The sequence below is a fragment of the Geotrypetes seraphini genome, chromosome 13 (assembly GCF_902459505.1).
Source record: "Geotrypetes seraphini chromosome 13, aGeoSer1.1, whole genome shotgun sequence".
In the NCBI taxonomy this organism is placed as follows: Eukaryota; Metazoa; Chordata; class Amphibia; order Gymnophiona; family Dermophiidae; genus Geotrypetes; species Geotrypetes seraphini.
Window position 1 is genome coordinate 72,536,903 of NC_047096.1, and position 20,348 is coordinate 72,557,250.

Here is a 20,348-nt window from a genome sequence, read left to right on the forward strand (position 1 = left end):
CCTCCTTCTGCAGTAAGGCTCTCAACTCTGCCACCTTGGTCACTCTCCCATGCACTCCATTAATAGTGACCAGAAGGCCAAAAGGGAACAGCCAGGGGTACCGTACATTAGCTTTCTTTAGCACCTCCAAAAGTGGCTGGAATTCCCTACGTTTCTGTAGGGTGATGGCTGAAAGGTCCTGAAAAATTTCGACCTGGTGAGTTTTTTCCATTGGATAGTCCCCATATCTCTCGCCTTCCGCACCAGGTGCTCCTTTTCCAGGAAATGATGGATACAGGCAATAATTTATCTAGGGTGGTCAGACTTTCTGGGCCCCAGGGACCAATGCGCCCTGTCCACCTTCAAGGCCCCCACCCCTGCTGCCAATTCCTACGCCCCCCCAAAAATACTGATACAACTGCACCACTTGCTTGGCGTCTCCAAACTCCTCCGTATCTGGGACACCGCGGATGCGCACATTGTTATGCCTGGAGCGATTTTCCAGGTCTTCAGTCTAGAAATAGCAATCCCCAATGTCTTTCTGTGCTGCCCCCACAGAGTCAGAGTGCCTGGACCATCTCTTCATTTTCACCAATCCGTACTCTACCCGACCAAGCAAGACAGCAAAGTCCTGCCGGATCTCCTTAACTGCCTCCTTGATCTTCCCCTTTACAGCCGCAACCTTCAGCTTGATATCAGCCCATTTCTGTAGGTCTGCTTTTGTAATAGCCCCTGCCTGGTCCGCCCATCGCAGCCACGGAGATGCGCCACGTTCCGAATACTCTTCAGACGCGCTCTCGCCGGACTCGCACCCCGACGCTGCGGAGGTCCCACGCACATGGCGCAGGCTTTCTTTCTCGCTGCCGCCTTCCAGCGCTCTGCCCACCTCCGATTTTTTTCTTCACCAGCATAGCAATATCGCGGTGTGCCCCACTACTCTCCGGGATTCAGCCAAGGCCCAATACGTACTGCTAGATGGGGGAAACGGGAGGCTAAGCGCTGTGAGGAGTCAGAGCTCAGTCTCTAACCTTCCATCTCGGTCAGTGATGTCACTGGAAGCCCTAGCGTTCCTGTTTTTATTGGTTGATTCTCCTGTTCGGAGTACTGTTTGTTTACTGTTTATAGTTCTTAGTTCTGCATGGCTATTCGGCAGACTGAGGTAATTAAGGAGGAGTCACATATACTATTCCAAAGTTTTATCTCAGTCTCCACCTGCTGGTCATGATGTGATATAACCCGCTTGTAATATTAACCTATGCCAGTCTTGAGAGACTAAAAGAAAGTAAATTAGCAGGTAAGAACCTAATTTCTCCTTTTCTACTGATTTTGTGACATGAATTGGTGAGCTGCTGAGAAGAAAATGAAACGGGTTTTTTTCTATATCGGAATGTAGAATAGAAGCTTTATTTGTAAGTTAGTATGCCTATTAGCTGTGTTCTAGCACTTTGTTGAACCATGATTTTACATTGGACACAGAATAATTAAAACATGAACATGTTGTGTAAACTAAAAATTAGGCACCTTGATTGAAAATATACTATGTTCCCAGTATAATATTTTTTACTTTTATACATTTTGTTCTTGACTTTGTGTGTTTAAAAAATGGATGCATCATGCATAGCAAAACAGTATATTTTCCATCATTTGTTGACGTAGAGGTATTTTGTAATATCTTCACCCATAACTACAAAAGTTTTATATTAACAGTATTGTAGGATTAACAAGAAAGTAATTGGTACCTATTGCTTCTAAAAATAGGTTTTTTTTGTTATAGTATGAAGAAGTAATTTTCAAGGTTCTCTTACTCCTAAAAGCAGAGTAATAGGACACTCTTGTTTTTTGTAGAATATTAAGGCAATGCTAGTTTATTCATGCCTTTTTTGAGCAAAGCCTACACCCATGTGCAGATTACAATAAGCCTTAATAAAGTTAGCAAAATAGCATTAAAATTTATAACTTGACCTTCTTCCTCCTTTCACCAAGGACTACCTCACAATCATAAGCAAATAAGACATTCCTTCTGCAGACCACTAATGGCATGGGAGCTAGGTATGATTTTTTTTTGATTCAGTAGTATTAAGTACTTTGTTCACACATTCCGCATAGATAAATTGTATAATTTATGTTCACTGTCTTGATTAAAAATACCAAATTAAAAATGATTTTTTTTTTCATGTTTGTTCACCTTTCTGTAACAAAGGTTTGTAACCCTACCTGGTGTTTCTGCTTAGGTTACATATGTGCTGTTCTTGTTGGAGTCCCATTTCAGCTTTTATAAAGTGAAAGATAAATCATAGTTTCTTTAGCACTCTCCAGACCAGTAGAGGTTAACTTTACGAATGGGTATATATCTAATCATGACCAGCAGGTGGAGACTGAAAACAAAACTTTGGGACAGTATATACTATCCTCCCTTCTCTATTTCCCTCAGTCTTCTTTCAGTCTCCAGCAGGTGTTGATGTGATCTGTACCCATCTCCCTTGGTAGGGCTGTTGGAATTTGTTTAGGGGGTTTATTGTCCCTGTTTTTGGCCGGACGGAGCTTGGGCGGACTCTGTTTGGGGGTTCGTCCGACCTCGGAGGTGTCAAACCCGGCGGGTCTCGAGCGGGGTCCCTCCCCCCACTTCCTCCACCTCCCCACATTTTTTTAGAGGAGCCTCAGCAGTAAGCCTTGCCCCCTAAATCAAGCAAGGCATATTGCTTAGAGAGCCTGTGGAGTCTGTTCTGTCAAAAAAAAAAAAATAAAATCCTGAGGTAGTGCTGGTCTGGAGGGTTGTTTCCCTTTAAGAAAACTGTATTTTACTGTATTTTTTCAACTAACCGGCACTTTTTTACAGCTAGGTCGCGTATGGAGCAATGAGCACTTCTAAAGGGAAAAAGTGCTCATTGTGCTCCAGACGCGAGGCACTCGCGGCCGGCCTGTGCAAGCGGTGTTCAGGCCGGTGCGGTGGAGGAGCTCCGTCGGCAGCGGCTGCAGGCGCCCAGAGCTCCCCGCCGATGGTGCCTCGCGAGTCGGCAGGGAACGGTGGTGAAGCCCGGTCTTCTCCGTCCGCCCATGGAGGGATTCCCCGAGCCGCCGACGGTCGGGTTTTAGAGGATTCCCTCTCAGCTGATTTTTTGACAGCTGATGCCGGCTTGCCTGCTTTAGCGGCTGAGACTGTTCAGGTTTCTCAGCCGCTTCAGGCTATGGAGGGAACTTTTTTGGCGGGAAAACCGCCATCTTCTCTGTCTGGCCCCTCCATTTTATCTTCCACCTCAGGTGACCTTCCCCCTGTTTTGACTATGCAGGGGCAGGTTTCTGCTGGGTCCCCTGCTGTGGCAGGGAGTCCCTTGGGACCCTCGGGGGGGTTTTTCTCCTGATTTTTTCTTTTCTTTATGCAGAGCCTATTTTCAGGCGGCTGGGGGTCCCGGTTGCGCCCAGGGGGTTTCGGGGGGTGGGGTTTCCTCCGCGCTCCCTGCGGCTTTGCCTCTCTCGTCTGACGTGACGTCCCCTCCGCCGCCTCCCTTGTCCAAGCGTCCGCGGGTGTCGTGGGACGAGGATTTGTGGTCGGAGGAACGTGTCGGTCTGGAGGAGGACCTGGACCCTTCTGAGGAATTCCAGGACCCTCTGGAGGGGACGGAAGCTGGCGGCGGGTTGTCGGGTTTCCCGTTCTCCGGTGAAGAGGCGTCTGTAGTGCGCCTTTTTCAGAGAGATGAGCTGCCTGACCTTATTCAACAGGTTTCTTCGGTTTTGCGTTTTGAGAACGCGCCGCCGGAGACTCCGCGTGTGGGGGACCCTCTGTTACGGGGGATCCGTTCCGTTTCCCGCTCTTTTCCTATGCATCAGGATATTCGGGATATTATTCTGGAGCAGTGGAAAACGCCGGAGACGCCGTTTCGGCTGGCGCGCAGCATGGCTCGCCTGTATCCCATTCCAGAAGGGGATCGGGCTACGTTAGCTTCGCCAGTCGTTGATGCGGTGGTCTCGGCAATTTCTAAGCGGCATACTGTGCCTGTTGAGGGCGGTTCTGCCTTGCGGGACTCTGAGGAGCGCAAGTTGGAGAACATTCTTAAGCAAAATTTTCAGGTTTCTGCTTTTGGGGTCCAGGTGGCTATTTCTGGGGGACTGGTCGCTCGCGCCGTGTTTCGGTGGTCGGAGCGTGTCTTGGATCGGGAGTCTGATGACTGGTCTCTGGTGGATCAGGAGGTAGCGAAGATTGAGATGGCTGCCTCATTCCTCTCAGATGCTCTATATGACTTGGTGCGGATCTCGGCTAAGTCTATGGCTTTTGGCGTGGCCGCAAGGCGTGTGTTGTGGCTGCGCGCTTGGGCAGCGGATGCTGCGTCCAAAGCTAAGCTTACTAAATTTCCCTTTCGGGGGTCGTTTTTATTTGGAGAGGACTTGGATAAGTTGATTCAGACTCTGTCGGACTCGAAAGTTCCCCATCTGCCGGAGGACCGTGCCCGCCCTGCGTCTCGGGGTGGTGCGGCCCGGGGGCGTTTGCGGGAATTTCGCAAGTATCGCCCTGGGTGTGGGGCTGCTTCTTTCCAGTCTCCGGGGTTTTCCCGGGGTCGGTTCTTCCAGCGCATGCAGCCCTTTCGGGGGGCCCGTCGGGGGGCAGGGAATCCCTCCGCCGGTTCTCCCGCTTCCCGTCCTGCACAATGACGCCTTGCCGGCGCCCCCTTTGGTTCCGGTGGGGGCCCGGCTGCGCAACTTTTTCCCCAAATGGGCCGAGATCACGTCCGATCAGTGGGTCCTGGAGGTGGTGCGGGACGGTTATGCCCTGGAGTTCGCCCGCTCTCTGCCGGATTTTTTCCTCGCTTCTCCATGTCAGACTCCTGGGAAGACGCAGGCTTTTCGCCAGACCCTTCAGCGCTTGCTAGATTTCAGGGCGGTTGTTCCAGTGCCCCCTCCGGAGTGGGGCACGGGCAGGTACTCCATTTACTTTGTGGTGCCCAAGAAGGAGGGGACCTTTCGGCCCATCCTCGATTTGAAAGGGGTCAACAGGGCTCTCAAGATTCCCTCTTTCCGTATGGAAACTCTGCGGTCGGTCATTCTGGCGGTTCAGCCGGGGGAGTTTCTCACTTCTCTCGATCTGACGGAGGCCTACTTGCATGTTCCCATTCGGGCCTCTCATCAGCGTTTCCTGCGCTTTGCGATCTTGGGTCAGCACTATCAGTTCTGTGCGCTTCCCTTTGGGCTGGCCACGGCTCCCCGGACGTTCACCAAGGTGATGGTGGTCGTCGCGGCAGCCTTGCGGTCGGAGGGCATCCTGGTACACCCCTACCTGGACGACTGGTTAATTCGTCCATGGCCTCCCCAAAGATTGGCGATTGCCATTTGGTTCCTGCCCACCCACCCCCCTCGCAGTGCTGTACTTTTTAAATCTTTGAGCAGCCACTGCGTGGCGTGAATGAACAGGCCTGCTCCAGAACCCTTCATTGTACTTCTGGGGGCAGGCATGTTCATTGACGATGTACGCCAGCTGCCCAAGATCTAAAAGTACAGCACTGGGAGTCGGGAGCTGATGAGAGGGGTGTCAGTTCAAAAGCGCGCCGGGACAAAGGCGCGCGCAGACAACTGAGCGCAATGTGGAGGTGTGCATTGAAGAAAATGACTGCTTTAAAGGGCTCCGATGGGGGGTGTGGGGGGGATACTTTATACAGATCGCACCACATTGTAGGGGCGTTGTAACCCCCCACATTTTACTGAAAACCACTTTTTCCCTAAAAAACAGGGAAAGTTATGTTTCCAGTATAATGAGGGCAGTTACAACCTCCCATAACGCCGCCGCGATCTGTATTAAGTGGGGGGTTCCCCAACAAAAACCCCCCGTCAGAGCCCCTAAAAACACTCTTTTTCTTCAGCGCGCGCTTCCGTCTTGCGCTCAGTTGTCGGCACGCACCTTTGTCTTCGGCGGTTTTGTCTATGAACCCCAGTTAAATAATTTTGAATATGAACTAGATGGTTGTTGAGGTGGCATTAACTATTCTTCATTACTTGCCACAAATGCAGTTAATGCATTCTAATGACCCCTGTGAAGAGTAATAAAGAAGCAGACAAAACAGAATACAATAACAGTCTTTATTAATGTTCTCCCAGGATATAAAATGTGCCCATATTTTGCCAAAAGGGCTGCATCAGGGGCAGACTTACCAGCTGAAAGACAGAATGAAAATACCACAGCTGCAACATAAATATACCTGGGTCCGTGGCAACAATCAGTTGGTGGTGTTTTCATTGTGTCATTCACCAACTGGTAAAAGTCTGCCCCTGATGCAGCCACATCAGTTTTGTGTCCTGGGAGATTGATAATAAAGGCTGTTTTTATATTCTGTTTGGTCTGCTTCTTTATTGCTCCTCTAGGTGGATCTAGTGGCCCAGCTGCCTTATTTCCTTATCCCTAATAATGACCCCCTATACATTGATCTCAAGATGCCATCCCATGTCCCTCAGTAGCGATTTACACATTAGCATGTGCTACTTCCAGCATTAAAGCCCAGATTCAGTAAATGGCACTCAAGAATTGGCGCAAAAAAAAAAAAAAAATGAATGCTCAATAATGGGCACAATTTGTCTCCAGGCCTTTGGATTTGGGTGCACATTGTTAAAGAATTGTGTGTAGAAAGATGTGTGTGCAAATTCAAATTGGTACTAATTAGCATCCAACTGGCTTGTTAGCCAATTTAGTTGGGTCTACATCTTGAATAGATGCCATATTTAGAATCCTGGATAAATGCCTAACAGTTAACACCATACTGTTAACGCTTAATTACCTACACTGAATTCTCAGTCACCAGTCCTACTCTGGAAAGCACTGCCTTTATACATAAGAACTGATGTGATTCTTGATAAAGTCAAAGAAGCTCTAAAAACTTTCCTTTTCACTGATGCTTATAATTAATTTTCAGTCCTTGGAGATGACCTGTGCAGACCCTCCCCCCCCCCCATTTCCCCTCCCCTTTGCTTTACTATAAAGTATTGTAGTTCCATCTTTACCCTCATTTCATCACCCCCTCCCTTTCACTATCATTCACTTTCAACTTCCCCTTGTCATTGTAAACTACTCAGATGTTTTTCCAAGACTTAAATAAACTTGAAACTTTGTTTAATATACTTAGGTTCCATGGATATGTTTGTCTGTCCCTGGTGTAATAACGAGGGGCTGCTGAAAAGTTCTCAGCCCAACCAATTTGGGGCAGTCTCCAACAAGGGCTATACACTTACCCCCTCTTTTACTAAGGCATGTTAGCTGTTTTAGTGCATGCTAAAATGGCTAGCACATGTAAAAGGACCCCTTAGTCCAGCGATTTTCCACTATTTGTTCCCTTGGAATGGAAAAGGTGGAAAATCACTGGACTAAGTATACAGCCCTCATTGGAGACTGCCCCAACATTTCAGTATTTATACTATTAAAGGGGAACGTTATCAACCTGGGCTGCCATGAAGATGTTATTTTACTGTTAATCCTTGTTATTAGTAACTATCTCATTCATAAAATGGGACCTATGCTAATCTTAATGGTAGCTCACATTGATAACTATGCCCCTAAATTTATCTTATAATTGAACATTGGAATAGCCTTGTTTACAGTTCATCTTTCTTGTTTTTAGCTGTATATTTTATTTTTCTTCATGTGGCAAAGAAACCACATTTGAATACAAGCAAATTCCTTTTATCAAGATCTGTACACATCACCCACCACATCTGTTACATTAATTTATTTTATTTATACTTTTTTTTTAATAAAAAGATACAGGTTTTTAATTTTAGCTTTGAATTTTCTTAGATGAGCTGCATTAAAACAGCAAGGGAAAAGAGCTGAAACAGTAAGAATAAATGATTCTTCATGACTTTTTAGTTCAAAGGTACAATGCCCACTACACCTCCGCCAGGCGGGGAGAGATGCACCATGATGATAACAACTGGCCTGGTGCAGGGTTTGCTTGGCAGTCTTCCTCTGTGCATTCCTTGCTGGCAGAAATGCAAGGTGGATAGAAAATCATTGCAAAGGGAGGTATATGTAGAAAAGAGCGAGACAGCAACCCCATTTACCAAAAAGATTGAGCACTCCTTGAGCCCCTACTGGGAATCAATGTGAAATCTGTACCATAGTGCAAGGTAGGGAGGGAGGAAGCGGATCTCTCTGTCCCCCAGCAATCTTGGAGATGATATAGCCAGAGAATGTTCAGAGCTCACTGAAGATACCCCCACCCCCAATAAAGTTCATCTTGCCATAAAAAGATGCAGCTTTATAAAGCACCGGAAGACTTGGTTCAATTCTGATTCTTAATCATTTGCTGCTTTTTTTTTTCTTGCAGTCATTTAAGCATTTTCTGACCCACAATGAGCAGTTCAGAGTGGAAGGAACACAATTAACCCCCTCCAGACCTGAAAGAGACAGAATAGTGAAAGATTTCAGCATCGGCTTGCATTGGGAGACCTCGAGGGATGTGGCACAAGGATATAAAATACACCTGGACTTGAACTTGCTGTGTTACTCTAAATATTTTAAACTGATGCTATTCTGCAGCAAGGCTGGCAAAAGTACAACAAATTAAATTGTATTTGTAAGCGTTACAGTTGATGTTAATTTGTATGACATTACAGTTTAGAGCAATTCTAGACGAGCTTAAGTTAGTCCAATAAAAAGGTATCTCCTATGTTTTTGTTTTATCTACTATAATAAAGTGCTAAGCGCACATGCGCACTCTTACCGCTGTGTTACCTGATCTGTAGTCAGCAGAGTGCGCATGCACGCTTACCATGCATCTCTCTCTCTCTCGCCCCCTTCCCCAGCACATAGGAACACCCATTGACCCTCCCACCGCGAGACACACAAACCTCCTGGCTCCAGTAGCAGTCGCATCACGCTAAAGACGCTGCTTAGCAGCCTTCCCAAGCTCTGATTTCCTCTGCCGCATCATCAGAGACGCTGGCAGAGGAAATCAGAGTATGAGAAGGCCACCAAGCAGCGTCTTTAGTGTGATACGGCCGCTGCTGAAGCAAGTAGGTTTGACGGTTGTCTCGCGGTAGGAGGGTCAGTGGGGTCGGCTGCATGGCGGTGATAGTGGCCGGGGGAGGGGGGAAAGAAGGTTCTACTGCACAGGGGGATGGCTGGCAGGCAGGTTGGCTTCGGAGGGTGTGGAAGGGACAAAGTATGGAAAGCAGTGAGAGGGGAGCAGTAAAGAGGTGCTGCTGGTCCGGGGGAGCAAGAAAGGGGTGCTGCTGGATAGGGACGAGCAGGGAAGAAATGCTGCTGGGCCAGGGGAGCAGGAAAGAGGGACGGGGGAGCAGGGAAGAGGTGCTGCTGGATAGGGGGAGCAGGGAATAGGGGCAAGGGGAGTACGGAAGAGGTGCTGCTGCACAGGAAAATGGAAGGTGAGGGTATGCTTCTGCTGCTACTGCACAGGGAAGTGGAGTGGGGAGGGAAATGCTGATGGTGAGAAAAGGGGACTGGGGCTGAAAGGGAAAATATGGGAGAAGGGGGCTGGAGGGTAAAAATGGGTTTGGAGCTGGGGCTGAAAATAAGGGACATGTGAGGGAAGGAGGCTTTACTAGCACCCGTTAATGTAACGGGCTGAAACACTAGTTTCTATATATATCAGTATTGCCTTTAAAAGTGGACTAATACAGCTACCAAACCAGTTTACAGAAGATATCAGAGAATCTGTCCTATAAATTGTGTGTCTATGTTGACATGTTGGAAATCCAAGTCCAGTTCCTGGACTAGATCTTGAACTTTCTAAGATATTCTGTTGAGGCCCCAAGGGATGAGAGAATCCTAGTAATTGCACATGAACAGATTTTGAGGGACAAGAATTACACAGTTCCAAACTACTTAGTTTTCTACTGCTAGATGTGCTTCACCCAACAATGAACTGAGCCCAATAATTTGAAAGAAGGCTACAGTAAATGGAGAAACTACCTTCTAGATAAAAGGCAGCTCATGGTGCCAGAGCCCAGTAGATGCTGGCTCTGACTGAACTGATTGCCCAAAGAAGTGATACAATTTGAACTGTTCAATTCCTGCATGATTTGTTACTGTGCCACTACAAGAGCAACTGAATTCTTATAAAGGCACAGACCTGCTCAATTTACTGATTTAAAAAAAAAAAAAATCCTTTTTATGCCATCTAGCACAGAAAAACATTTGATTCAATGGCTGATGTGTTCTCATTTATTAATGTTTGTACCTGAAACAATTACCTAGAGCTTTACTGTGGTGGGTTTCCTTACCTGGAAAAGCCTACACTGTACTGTTTAGACTAAATAAGCAGCAGAGAGGCACATATGGGACAAGAATAAGCACATGAAGCAGACAATAGAGGATGACATGGGGACACATTTTTAAAACTCCATCCTTGCAGGAACTCAATTTCCCCGTCCCCATTCCTTAACTGTACAAGCCTCAAACACTTATGATTTCAAAGTGTTTGAGGCTTGTGCACACAAGGAAGGAGCTTGCAGGAATACGGAAGAGACAGGAAAAGAACCCACCGGGATGGGAAAATGAGTTCCAGTGGGGACGGGGAAAAATGTATCCCTTTATCATTCTCTAGCAGACAAGGAGCTAAGTAAAGGCTTTTGACAGTGACTATGAGCATTCACACATTACATAGTAAATGGCGGCAGATAAAGACCCAAAATGGTCCATCCAGTCTGCCCACCCATACTCGCTCTATAAATTAATCATTTAATTTAAATGGTCCTTTTTCTTAGAAATTCTCTAGCTTTGGTCCCTAATGTCTGACTGAAATAGAAGACCAGCTTATTAACAAGGAATGGAAAAACCATCTCTACTTTTATTGAACTTCATCCTTACTGACTGCACTTGACAGCTGTGTTCAACTTTTTTTTTTTTTTTTTAAAGAAGTTGTTATGGTTTCTTACACCAAGTATGCCGCGTTCACTGGATCCCCACTGTGAACATGGATTTTATCACTAGGAAGATAGTAAGGGCAGAATAATCTTTGTAAGTCACTGGTTGCATGGAGAGGTAGGAATGAATAGGTCATTTTTTGTGTCTTCAAAGCAACCTTCATGTCTGACACTATATTCTAGTACCTTTCCTTGGTCACCTAATCTTCTGCCTAAAGCAGAATGTGGACATCACTGTAGTCTACTAGATCTTAAAAATGAGGCTTAAGAATTTAACATGGAAATGGTGGCCAGTATGCTGTCATCTGGACCTGCTCTGAGGAAGGCTAGGCCTCAGCGACATGGTGCGATGAGATGAAAAGAGGCCTTTGCATTACCCCTAGTAAGCTTGGCCATACCTTCCTCGCCGAATGTTTCTTTCCAAGGCAAGCATTGAAAGGGAAGAAAAAAAAAAGACAAGACTTTGATTAATCTCTTACATGATTCCAACCAAAGCAAAATCTTTTCCCATCCTATTTGCACAACAAAACCAGGCTTAATCTTCAATCCTTCTCCACCCATTCCCATGCTTCTCTCTCCCCTCTCTGGCTGGCTTCATTTGATCAGTTGCTGAATTTCCTACACTTCATATTAAAGATGAGTTCCCTTTAAATTTGATCTGCACAAAGCTACGAGGAATGCTTGCAGAATTCTAAGAACATGTTACATGAGAAGAAAATACAGAAAAAATCCTGTGAGTGTGCTCCAGGCAAAGGCTGCCAAGCAAGAGCAGCGCTGCTGTTCCTGCCTTAGGGGTCGAGGGGGAGGGTCAGATGAATCGGGAAGCCAATTTTTTTGGGTTTTAAATCAATTTGAATCGATTCACCCGAAGTGAATCGGTGAACCAATTTGAATCGTGAATCGGGCAGCACTTCTAAATGCCAACTCGCCAGAGCAGATAGTCAATATGGCCTAGATTTAGGTGCCTTCTTAGGTGGCGGTAGCAGTCGATGCCGAGAAGGCGTTTGATCTTGTGAATTGGAAGTTTATAGAGGCTGTGCTTAGACAGATGGGAATGGGACAGCGCTTTATCTCCTGGATTTTAACTTTGTACCATGGCCTGTTGGCCTGTGTTAAAATTAATGGGGTGTCCGCTTTCCCCCTTACTTTTTGCGTTGGTGATTGAACTGCTGGTGCAAAGGATATGGCTGGTGTGCACGAATTGGGGATTACACATTCAGGAGGTGGAGAATAAATTATCTCTATTTGCAGATGATATTCTTGCTATTGTAGAAGGATCTGAGGGGTCACTTTTGGCTTTTCAGGATCTTATGATTGAGTATGGGCAGCTGTTGGGGTTTAAGGCAAATATGACTAAAACAGAGATCTTGAATATTTCTGTACAGCTATTGACATCCAGGAGATTAAGCGCAGGGTCCCCTTTAGGTGAGTGATGGGTCCCATCAGATACTTGGGGATATATTTGGGAGTTGATTGGACCTCGCTATTTCGACTTAATTATATTCCATTGGCTTCCTTGGTGGTGCAGGATTTTGCGTGCTGGGATAAGTTATATCTTTCTTGGATGGGTAGAATGGAGGCAGTGCGGATGATGGTACTACCCAAGTTTTTGTACTTACAGTATTTCAAGTTTTACCTATTGAGATATCTAAAAAGTGTTTTATCAGTGCTGGCACACATAATATACGACTGGATATTACAAACACAACCGGATTTTCTGTTCCTGACAGAAACATGGCTGGTCTCTGACACAGATGCTATCATGAAAGAAATCCTACCACAGGGATACAAAATACTCTCACTATCAAGAAGCTGGAAAAAAGGAGGTGGCCTAGCGATTAAACTAAAAGAACCCTTTAACTACACCAAGACAGATTCCAAAACTTCAGAAAACCTAGAAATACTAACTTGTAAAATCACTAATGCTCAATTAGAAGATCCACTGACAACAACTCTATTCTATATCCCGCCCAAAAAGTGATCAAGCGCCAGAAATCATATTACTGTGTGGATTTTGAATCCATGCTGGGCAAGCTGGGTTTTGCACTTGTTAAACTAGTGCTGCAGTTCAGGCACAATAATCACATCTCTGGGCCACAAGCAGCATCTTTGCTAAATTTGGTTATAGGTCACTGTTCCATTTTGTATAAAGGAAACATGGGCACGCATTAAAGAACGAAGCTTCCCACAGCTCATTCCTCAAGTTCTCAGGAAGCTTCAGTTTTGATCCACTAGAAAAGATTTCTCACTGCTGTGGTAGAGCTCACTGACAGAAGGGCATCATGGAGGACAATGCTGTTTATCTCCCAATCAGTGACCTCAACCTCCCATCTCAATCCCATTTCTTGACAACAAAGGATTTGCTTTGTTGAAGCTACCATTCCGTTTAATTATTCTGGTCATAGCTCTGCATTCTGTGCTCCCCTTCTATCCACATAATTCAGATATGGAATAAAGCTGATAGTAAAACATTTTGTTTTGCTTACAGTGAAGTTCCTCAAACTCTAATCAAACATGATATAGAAGAACCCTCAGTGTGGAGGTAAGGAAGCAATCAGGAGAAGACATGTACTTTTGCTTACTTAAATCCCCATCCAGTCCCCCCCAGGACAATGGCAGCCACAAGAACAGCACCAGCAATGGCACCTATAATGATATTGGTGCCACTGGGACCTGTGACAAAGGAGGATAAGGGAAAACAAGATCACAAGAATGCACATTGATAAAGATACACAACAACTGATCCACGTTCTTTACTTGGAGAAAGCTAAAGAAGAAAATGCATGGTTTTGCTGGCTTTGCAAATCAGTGTAAATAAAAATCTTTGTTCTTATATATTACTTTTGTTTTTGTTGTGGGGATGCCCCGCAGTTTGGTTTAACTACTCCTCCTACTCTGAAATCATCAAATTTAGCCTCATGAAGTAACTGCAAGAAAAACACAAGTGAGAGAAAAACAGAAAGAGAGAGAGAATGTTGAATGTGGGCTGTGGATTTTAACACAAAAACACAGATTCACCAGGATGATCCTCTGCATGAGATATAAGTTGGTGACTTCTTGGGTTTATATTTCTGTTACTTCGTTGAACATCAAAATATCTAATCTAATCTTTGATTTTTTTATACCGATTCATCCCAACAGGAGGGCTTGACTCGGTTAACAAAATATTAATAAAATTATACAGGAGATTAGAACAGAAGCTATATCTTTTAGGTCAGAATTGTATCTTTTATGATTGATTATTTGAATAAGAAGGATCATTAGAAAATTTCTGAAATAAATATGTCTTCAGTACTTTACAAAAAGTGAGTAGATGAGAGAGAACTCTAATTATAGAAGGAAGGTAATTTCTTGGAATGAATAAGGATGGAATCCAATTCATGTTCCACCTTCAAATTTTACTTTCATGATCTTCTTGTAAGCGCTCTACGCGTAATATTTTAATGTGAATTAATTGAAAACTGAAACCGTACAGAGCAGGAACATCCTGGGAGGCATAGGGATGCAAGGTCACACAACCAGTCTTGAGCAATGGAAGACTATGTTGCTTATAAATGCAATGGGTTAAAGTTAGCTATGAGTATTTAAAAATAAAAGCCATCACCTCTCTCTTTTTTGTTAAAATTATATTCCACAAGCACTGATATGTACTGAATGCAACCTGGACTAAGAATGCCTTGAACAGAGATACAAAGCTGGATACACTGGGGTTGATATTCAGACCATGGGAGATGGCCAACTATCTCCCGCAGTCAGCAGTGAAACCGGAAATTCAATGTTGACACCTTTTCTAGTGTCCGGCATTGAATTTCCATGGTTTTTTGGCCGACCTACAACATAGCCAGCTAAGCCGATATTCATCAGCTGGCTGTCATAGTGGCCAAAGATAGATCTACTTTTTAGTTGGGTCTATCTGGCTCCTGAACTTAGCTGGTGAGCCATTGAATATTTGGCTATGTCGCTGGTCACTGGCCAGTTCGCCAAACAGGACAGTCCATTGTCCCGCAACCCCACCCTGCTCCATCCTCCAGGAGCCATGTCTTGTTTTCTCTGAGCTCGGGGCCGTGTCTGGAGGGCCTCCGAGCATGCACAGACGTTGACGCAATGATGTTGCACACATGCGTACATCATCATCACATCAATGTCCACACATGCTCAGAGGCCCTCCAGACATGGCCCTGAGCTCAGGGAAAACGAGGTTCATGTGGGGGTGGAGAGGAGCCGATGCCAGAAGTGACACTTGGCATAGGTTGTGTGTCCTTCAAACCCTGGTGGCACACCTGGAATCTCGCCGCTGCACACAGTTTACGATTCACTTGGATATTCAGTGGGAGACAGCAGACCATCTCTTGCTAAATATCAGCAGAAAGCCATCCAGTGCTATTTGGCTAGCCAGAAACCATTTTTGGCTGGCCAAATAGCAGTGAATCTCAGCCAGACTATGCTATACTGAACTGCTCCAAGCAATGCGAACTTGGTATAAACCAAATTAAAAGTAACATTGATAGCTTTATACCATCTCCAGAGTACTTCTTTTCTCCTTGTTTATATTTAAGCTGTTCCCATACCTCAGGACCTTTTGTACTCATAGATATCAAAGAGAGCTCTAATACCCTGACAAGCAACCAAGGACATGAACTTAGAAGCCTTTCCAGTGTTTGTTCTGCAAATGAATTTTTTAGCTCTTATATCTGTTTATAAAACCAAAATCCTTTAACCTGACATTTATTTATCCTTATAATATAGACAGACAGACGAACCCTTGTACTTCTCAAGCTCCCTTGTAGGGGTTGGCTGTGGCAGGGGGTCAAAGACGCTGCAGTCCTTTCCAGTCCACTCAGAATTACAGATACATTTCCCCTCATTGCTGCAGACCTGCCATGAATCATTAAAAATGGAGAGGGGGGGAAAGAGGAAGAATGAAGCCATTAATAGCAGGCTAACTGCATTACTAATATTTTTGTATATAATTGTTGCAATGAAATATTTTTATTCAGAGTGAATATGATGTATCTGACCATTTTCTGAATGATTGCTGAATATTCTTATAAATATGCTAATTTGATTTCCCTTTATATACATCCTACAACAATTTCTTCAGTTTTAAACATAGGGGCCGATATTCAGACCAAGAGAGGCAGCCCAGCTAACTCCCGCAGTCGACACTGACCCTGGATACACAATATTGGGCCGTTTCTGGTAACTGGTATTGAAGATCTGAGTTTTTTGGGGGCTGGCGTTAATTAAGGCACCTGTACCTGGCACCATTGCCAGAAATGTAGGCTAGGGTTTTCCAGGCCTACATTTCCAACATCTACCTTTGATGTGAGTCGTGCCTCCATAGATGATTTAAGGCACCTAATGGCACTTCCGGCATTAGCCACACCTACAGCGGCATTAGGCGGTCTAAAGCGCCTATGGAGGCATGATTCCAGCGCCAAGTTTTTAGGTGCCAGTTAGAGAATGCGGGCCTAAGTCAAAATTCAGGGCTGGCTGGTTAAGTTAATGATGGCCAAAGAAAGACTTGCTATTTACACAGCCCAATTTGGCTGCTAAACTTGGCCAGTCAGAGCTCAATTTTGGCAGTTATTGCATGATATAGCTGGCCAAGTTTCAGCCACTAACCATGAATATTCAGCCAAGACAACTGGCTACCTTGCACTGAATATTCACAGTGAGCCAGTTAAATTATATTTAACCAGTCAGTTGGCAGTTAAATAGTTTTGAAGAATTAGGGGAAGGGGGTAGATTTCTTTGCCATTTTTCCTACTTTCTATTTTTGCCGATGCAGTTTTCTCCTACTCTTCTGGGCTTCCACTTTGAGAACTGTGATCTGACCCCACACACTTTTATTTGCAGCTACCTGTGGATTCATCTCCTATTTTATATTCCTTCCTAACTTGAAGTAATTGTTACAGTGACAGACATGACACCTGTGATGAGCTGTGCCTATCTGGAGCTCGGCAAATATAGACCCTAAATTTAGCTACTAGGAGGGTAATTGTCTAAGGAGCTGCCTAGGATGATGTGTAAATGGCCTCTTATAGAATACTTTCTAGTGGAAAAAGTACACACAATGCTTTGATGGTGCATACTATGCCTGTGGTTGTGGGAAAAGGGCGGAATACATACGTACATGTGCAAATTATAAAATACTATAATTTAGGTGATACATGCATATATCTAGGCATATATCTGAGCTTGGGTGCCTACTTGCGCCTAAAAAAAATTGGCAATGGTTAGAGAATCCGGGCCTTTGTGTTCAACTTGAGGAACAACATACAAATGCAACTTTGAAGCATCATTCCCAAATTCTTACTCCCAACTGCATTTTTATAATATAAATATTTACTCAGAAAACCTACACCATGATTGTAGCAGATCCTTCCATCCCAACTGCTTGGACAAGAGCTGAAATTAAAGGCGATCATTGGCAGACATCTGTGGTTCAGACACATCATGTTAGGTCCACAAGGTGTACCATCATCTACATAACCAAGATTAAAGCCATCTACTAACAGCACTTGGCCTCCCCTAAGGAAAAAGAAAAATGGAGACAGTAGAGAAATACATAATAATAATAATAACAACTTTATTTTGTATACCGCAATACCAGAAGCAGTTCAGAGCGGTTTACAGAGGAAGAGACTGTATATAAGACAGCGATGTTACAGAAGGTATTACATTAGTAAAATAATTCAAATTACATTATTGAGCCGAGAGAGGTTAGGAGTAATTGGGAATGTGACAGATATGCAATAATTTCTCAGAGATGTAACCAGTTGGGAAGGAGTCAAAGAAATTTGTCAAATAGGTAGGTTTTGATTGATTTCCTGAAGGATTGGTAGGAGGAAGTATTTGAAATGAGGGAGGTTAGACATTTATTCCATTTGCCAGCTTGGAATGACAGAGTTCTATCAAGGAATCTCTTGTAGATGCAGCCTTTCGGGGAGGGGAAGGTAAACAGTTGGGCATTCCGTGTGCAGGTAGTGCCTGGGAATGCAAAATGGTGCAATAGGTAGATCGGGGATGAACCTGTTAAGGTTTTGAAGCAAAGGCAGGCAAACTTGAAGATGACCCTTGCCTCTATTGGCAACAAGTGAAGTTTTCTGTAGAACGGGCTTACATGGTCCAACTTTTTGAGACCGTAGATGAGACGGACGGCTGTATTCTGGATGATTCTCAGGCGTTTGATGGTTTTCTTCAAGGAACCCAAGTATATGATATTGCAGTAGTCTAAGGTGCTTAAGATTAGGGACTGAACCAGCAATCAAAATGAGAGGAAGTCAAAATAATGTTTGATGGTTCGGAGTTTCAAGAGGCTGTGCTGGGGGGGAAGGGAGGGCAGTTTAGGGGGAGACTAGTGGAAGGCAGGGGTGGAGCAGGGAACCATGGGTGGGACAGAGGGTGGAACATGGGCAGGGCAGTGTCAAGTGTCCTCTTTTTTGACTTAGCAAATATGGTACCCCTACCCACCAGGCCTGCTGCTGCAGCAAGCCAATTATGCCACCTCTGCACATATGACGCAGAAAAGAACTCCAATACAAGTCTTGCAGTTTTTAGTTTTACAAGACTTGTAGCTAAATTCTTTCTTCCGCCTTGCTGCTTATATCTAATATAAGCCAAGCAGTGTCACTGCCACAGGGGGAGGAGGCCATGGAGGGGGCTCTCACTTTTGAGCTTAGGCTTCCTCCAAATTTTGACACCCGTGGAGTGATTGGTGGGGATGCCCAAGCCCCACCAGCCGAAGCAGTCTGCTTCCTGAGCTTCCTCCCATGATGTCTGAGCAGCAAAGAAATCATTGGCGTGCTTCAGCCATCAAAGTTGGCATTTTATTTTTTTTCCCCTTAAATTTACAAGTTTGATTGTGAGGGGGGAGGGGAGGGTAAATTTATTGTTACATATTGTATAAGGTATTGATTATATGATAAGAAAGGGTGGGAAGGGTGGTGATGATTATTAAGTGTTATATTTATTGTTAATTTGTTTGGATATATATGTTACACTTATTGTAAATTTGAAAATGAATAAAGAATTTAAAGCAAAGTTGGCATTCTCACTCATGCTCAGTTTAGCAGGCACAAGAGTGCTGGCATTAGCAGCTGAAGAATGTAGCTGACTTCTTTGCTGCTCAGACAGTATGGAAGGGAGCAGTGGACTGTTTCAGCTGGCAGGGCTTGGGTAACTTACCAATAAAGGTAGGATTTAATGCTGCCGGGGGTAGAGTGGGGGGTGATGAAATGAGAATAAATGCATGATCCCCTTAGTCCACCCCCCAGAAAAAAACAACAACAAAAAACCCTCTTCTGCCTATGCCCCCCGTGTGCAGAGGTAGTAGAGTGATAACTCGGAGCACCAAGGGGCACTTTTTGGTGCTCTTCAAATGTCAACAACCTTCTGCTATGCTTACTTAGGGTTACCAGATGTCTGGGTAAACCAGGACATGTCCTCTTTTTAGAGGACTATCTGGGTGCCTGGGGGGATTTCCAAAACCCGGCAGTTTGTCCGGGTTATGGAAGGACCCGAGCTTGGGGCCGAATCTGAAGGGCCTCTGAGCACAGCCCTGAGCTTGGGGAAAAGAAGATGATGTTCATGTGGAGGTGGGGCTGGGGGTGGAATGGGGCATGACTGGGACGGAGACACGTGGCCTCTTCTTTTACAGACAAAATCTGGTAACCTTATGCTTACTGCATTTATATTATGATAGCCCTGTAATTTAAGACCCACCACCTGTAATGGCCTGTTTTATGCTTCTCTCCTTCCAGCCTCATAAGTCTCCTTGTAAGACTAACAGCTCATATCCTGGGGGCCGCCACGTGCTGGGCGCGATGGACCACTGGTCTGACCCAGCAGCGGCTGTTCTTATGTTCTTATCCTCTTTTAAACATACATTGGCCATAATTTTATAACAGGGTGCCTATGTGGAAAGTCCACAAAGACGCCTACTTTGCCTTTTTATATATATATATATATATATATAAAAGCAACATCAGTGTCTGTGCCTTTTATAAATTAGACACCCAGAACTACCCAACAGCATACAGGTCCTTGTATACACAATTTACAGCTGCTTAAATGTATAATTTATAAAATATAGCTGCATAATTTAAAATATAAATGCATAAATTAAATTATATAAATAATTATAAATTATATAAATTAAATTTATATAAATGCATAAATATAAAGTATAGCTGCATAAATTAAATTATATAAATATTTATATAAGTTAAATTTATATAAATGCATAAATATAAAGTATAGCTGCATAATTTATAAAATACACGTGTACATTGCTGTTTCATCCTTGTACCACCCAAACTATGCTTCCAGCAATGCCTATGTGCAACACATTTGCTGCCATCTTTTTAATGTGCATACCAGAATATATAGCTGTGCAATTTAATAAAAGTCTTTTTCTATGGCTACAACATGCTTTAAAAGCTGAAAAGCCTTCATAAAATTGTGAAAATCAGCCTGCACCTGCCCTGTTGAGCAAAGGCATGGCT

The 20,348-nt window shown here is 44.4% G+C and overlaps 1 protein-coding gene across 3 annotated transcripts in view; it reads right to left on the reverse strand.

The window, feature by feature from the left end:
- Positions 1-7,323: 7,323 nt before the first annotated feature.
- Positions 7,324-20,348, reverse strand: part of ADAM11 (ADAM metallopeptidase domain 11) — a 103,088-nt gene continuing 90,063 nt past the window's right edge. The window contains exons 23-27 of one of the 3 annotated variants that reach the window (XM_033917931.1): positions 17,205-17,373; positions 15,600-15,714; positions 13,422-13,512; positions 11,238-11,255; positions 7,324-8,349 (exon numbers count right to left, since the gene is read on the reverse strand). In XM_033917931.1, the coding sequence (XP_033773822.1) occupies positions 8,334-8,349; positions 11,238-11,255; positions 13,422-13,512; positions 15,600-15,714; positions 17,205-17,373 (409 nt within the window). In that variant the 3' untranslated portion in view covers positions 7,324-8,333. The remainder of the gene's footprint in view (positions 8,350-11,237; positions 11,256-13,421; positions 13,513-15,599; positions 15,715-17,204; positions 17,374-20,348) is intronic. The other 2 variants (XM_033917930.1, XM_033917929.1) reach the window with 2 other exon arrangements.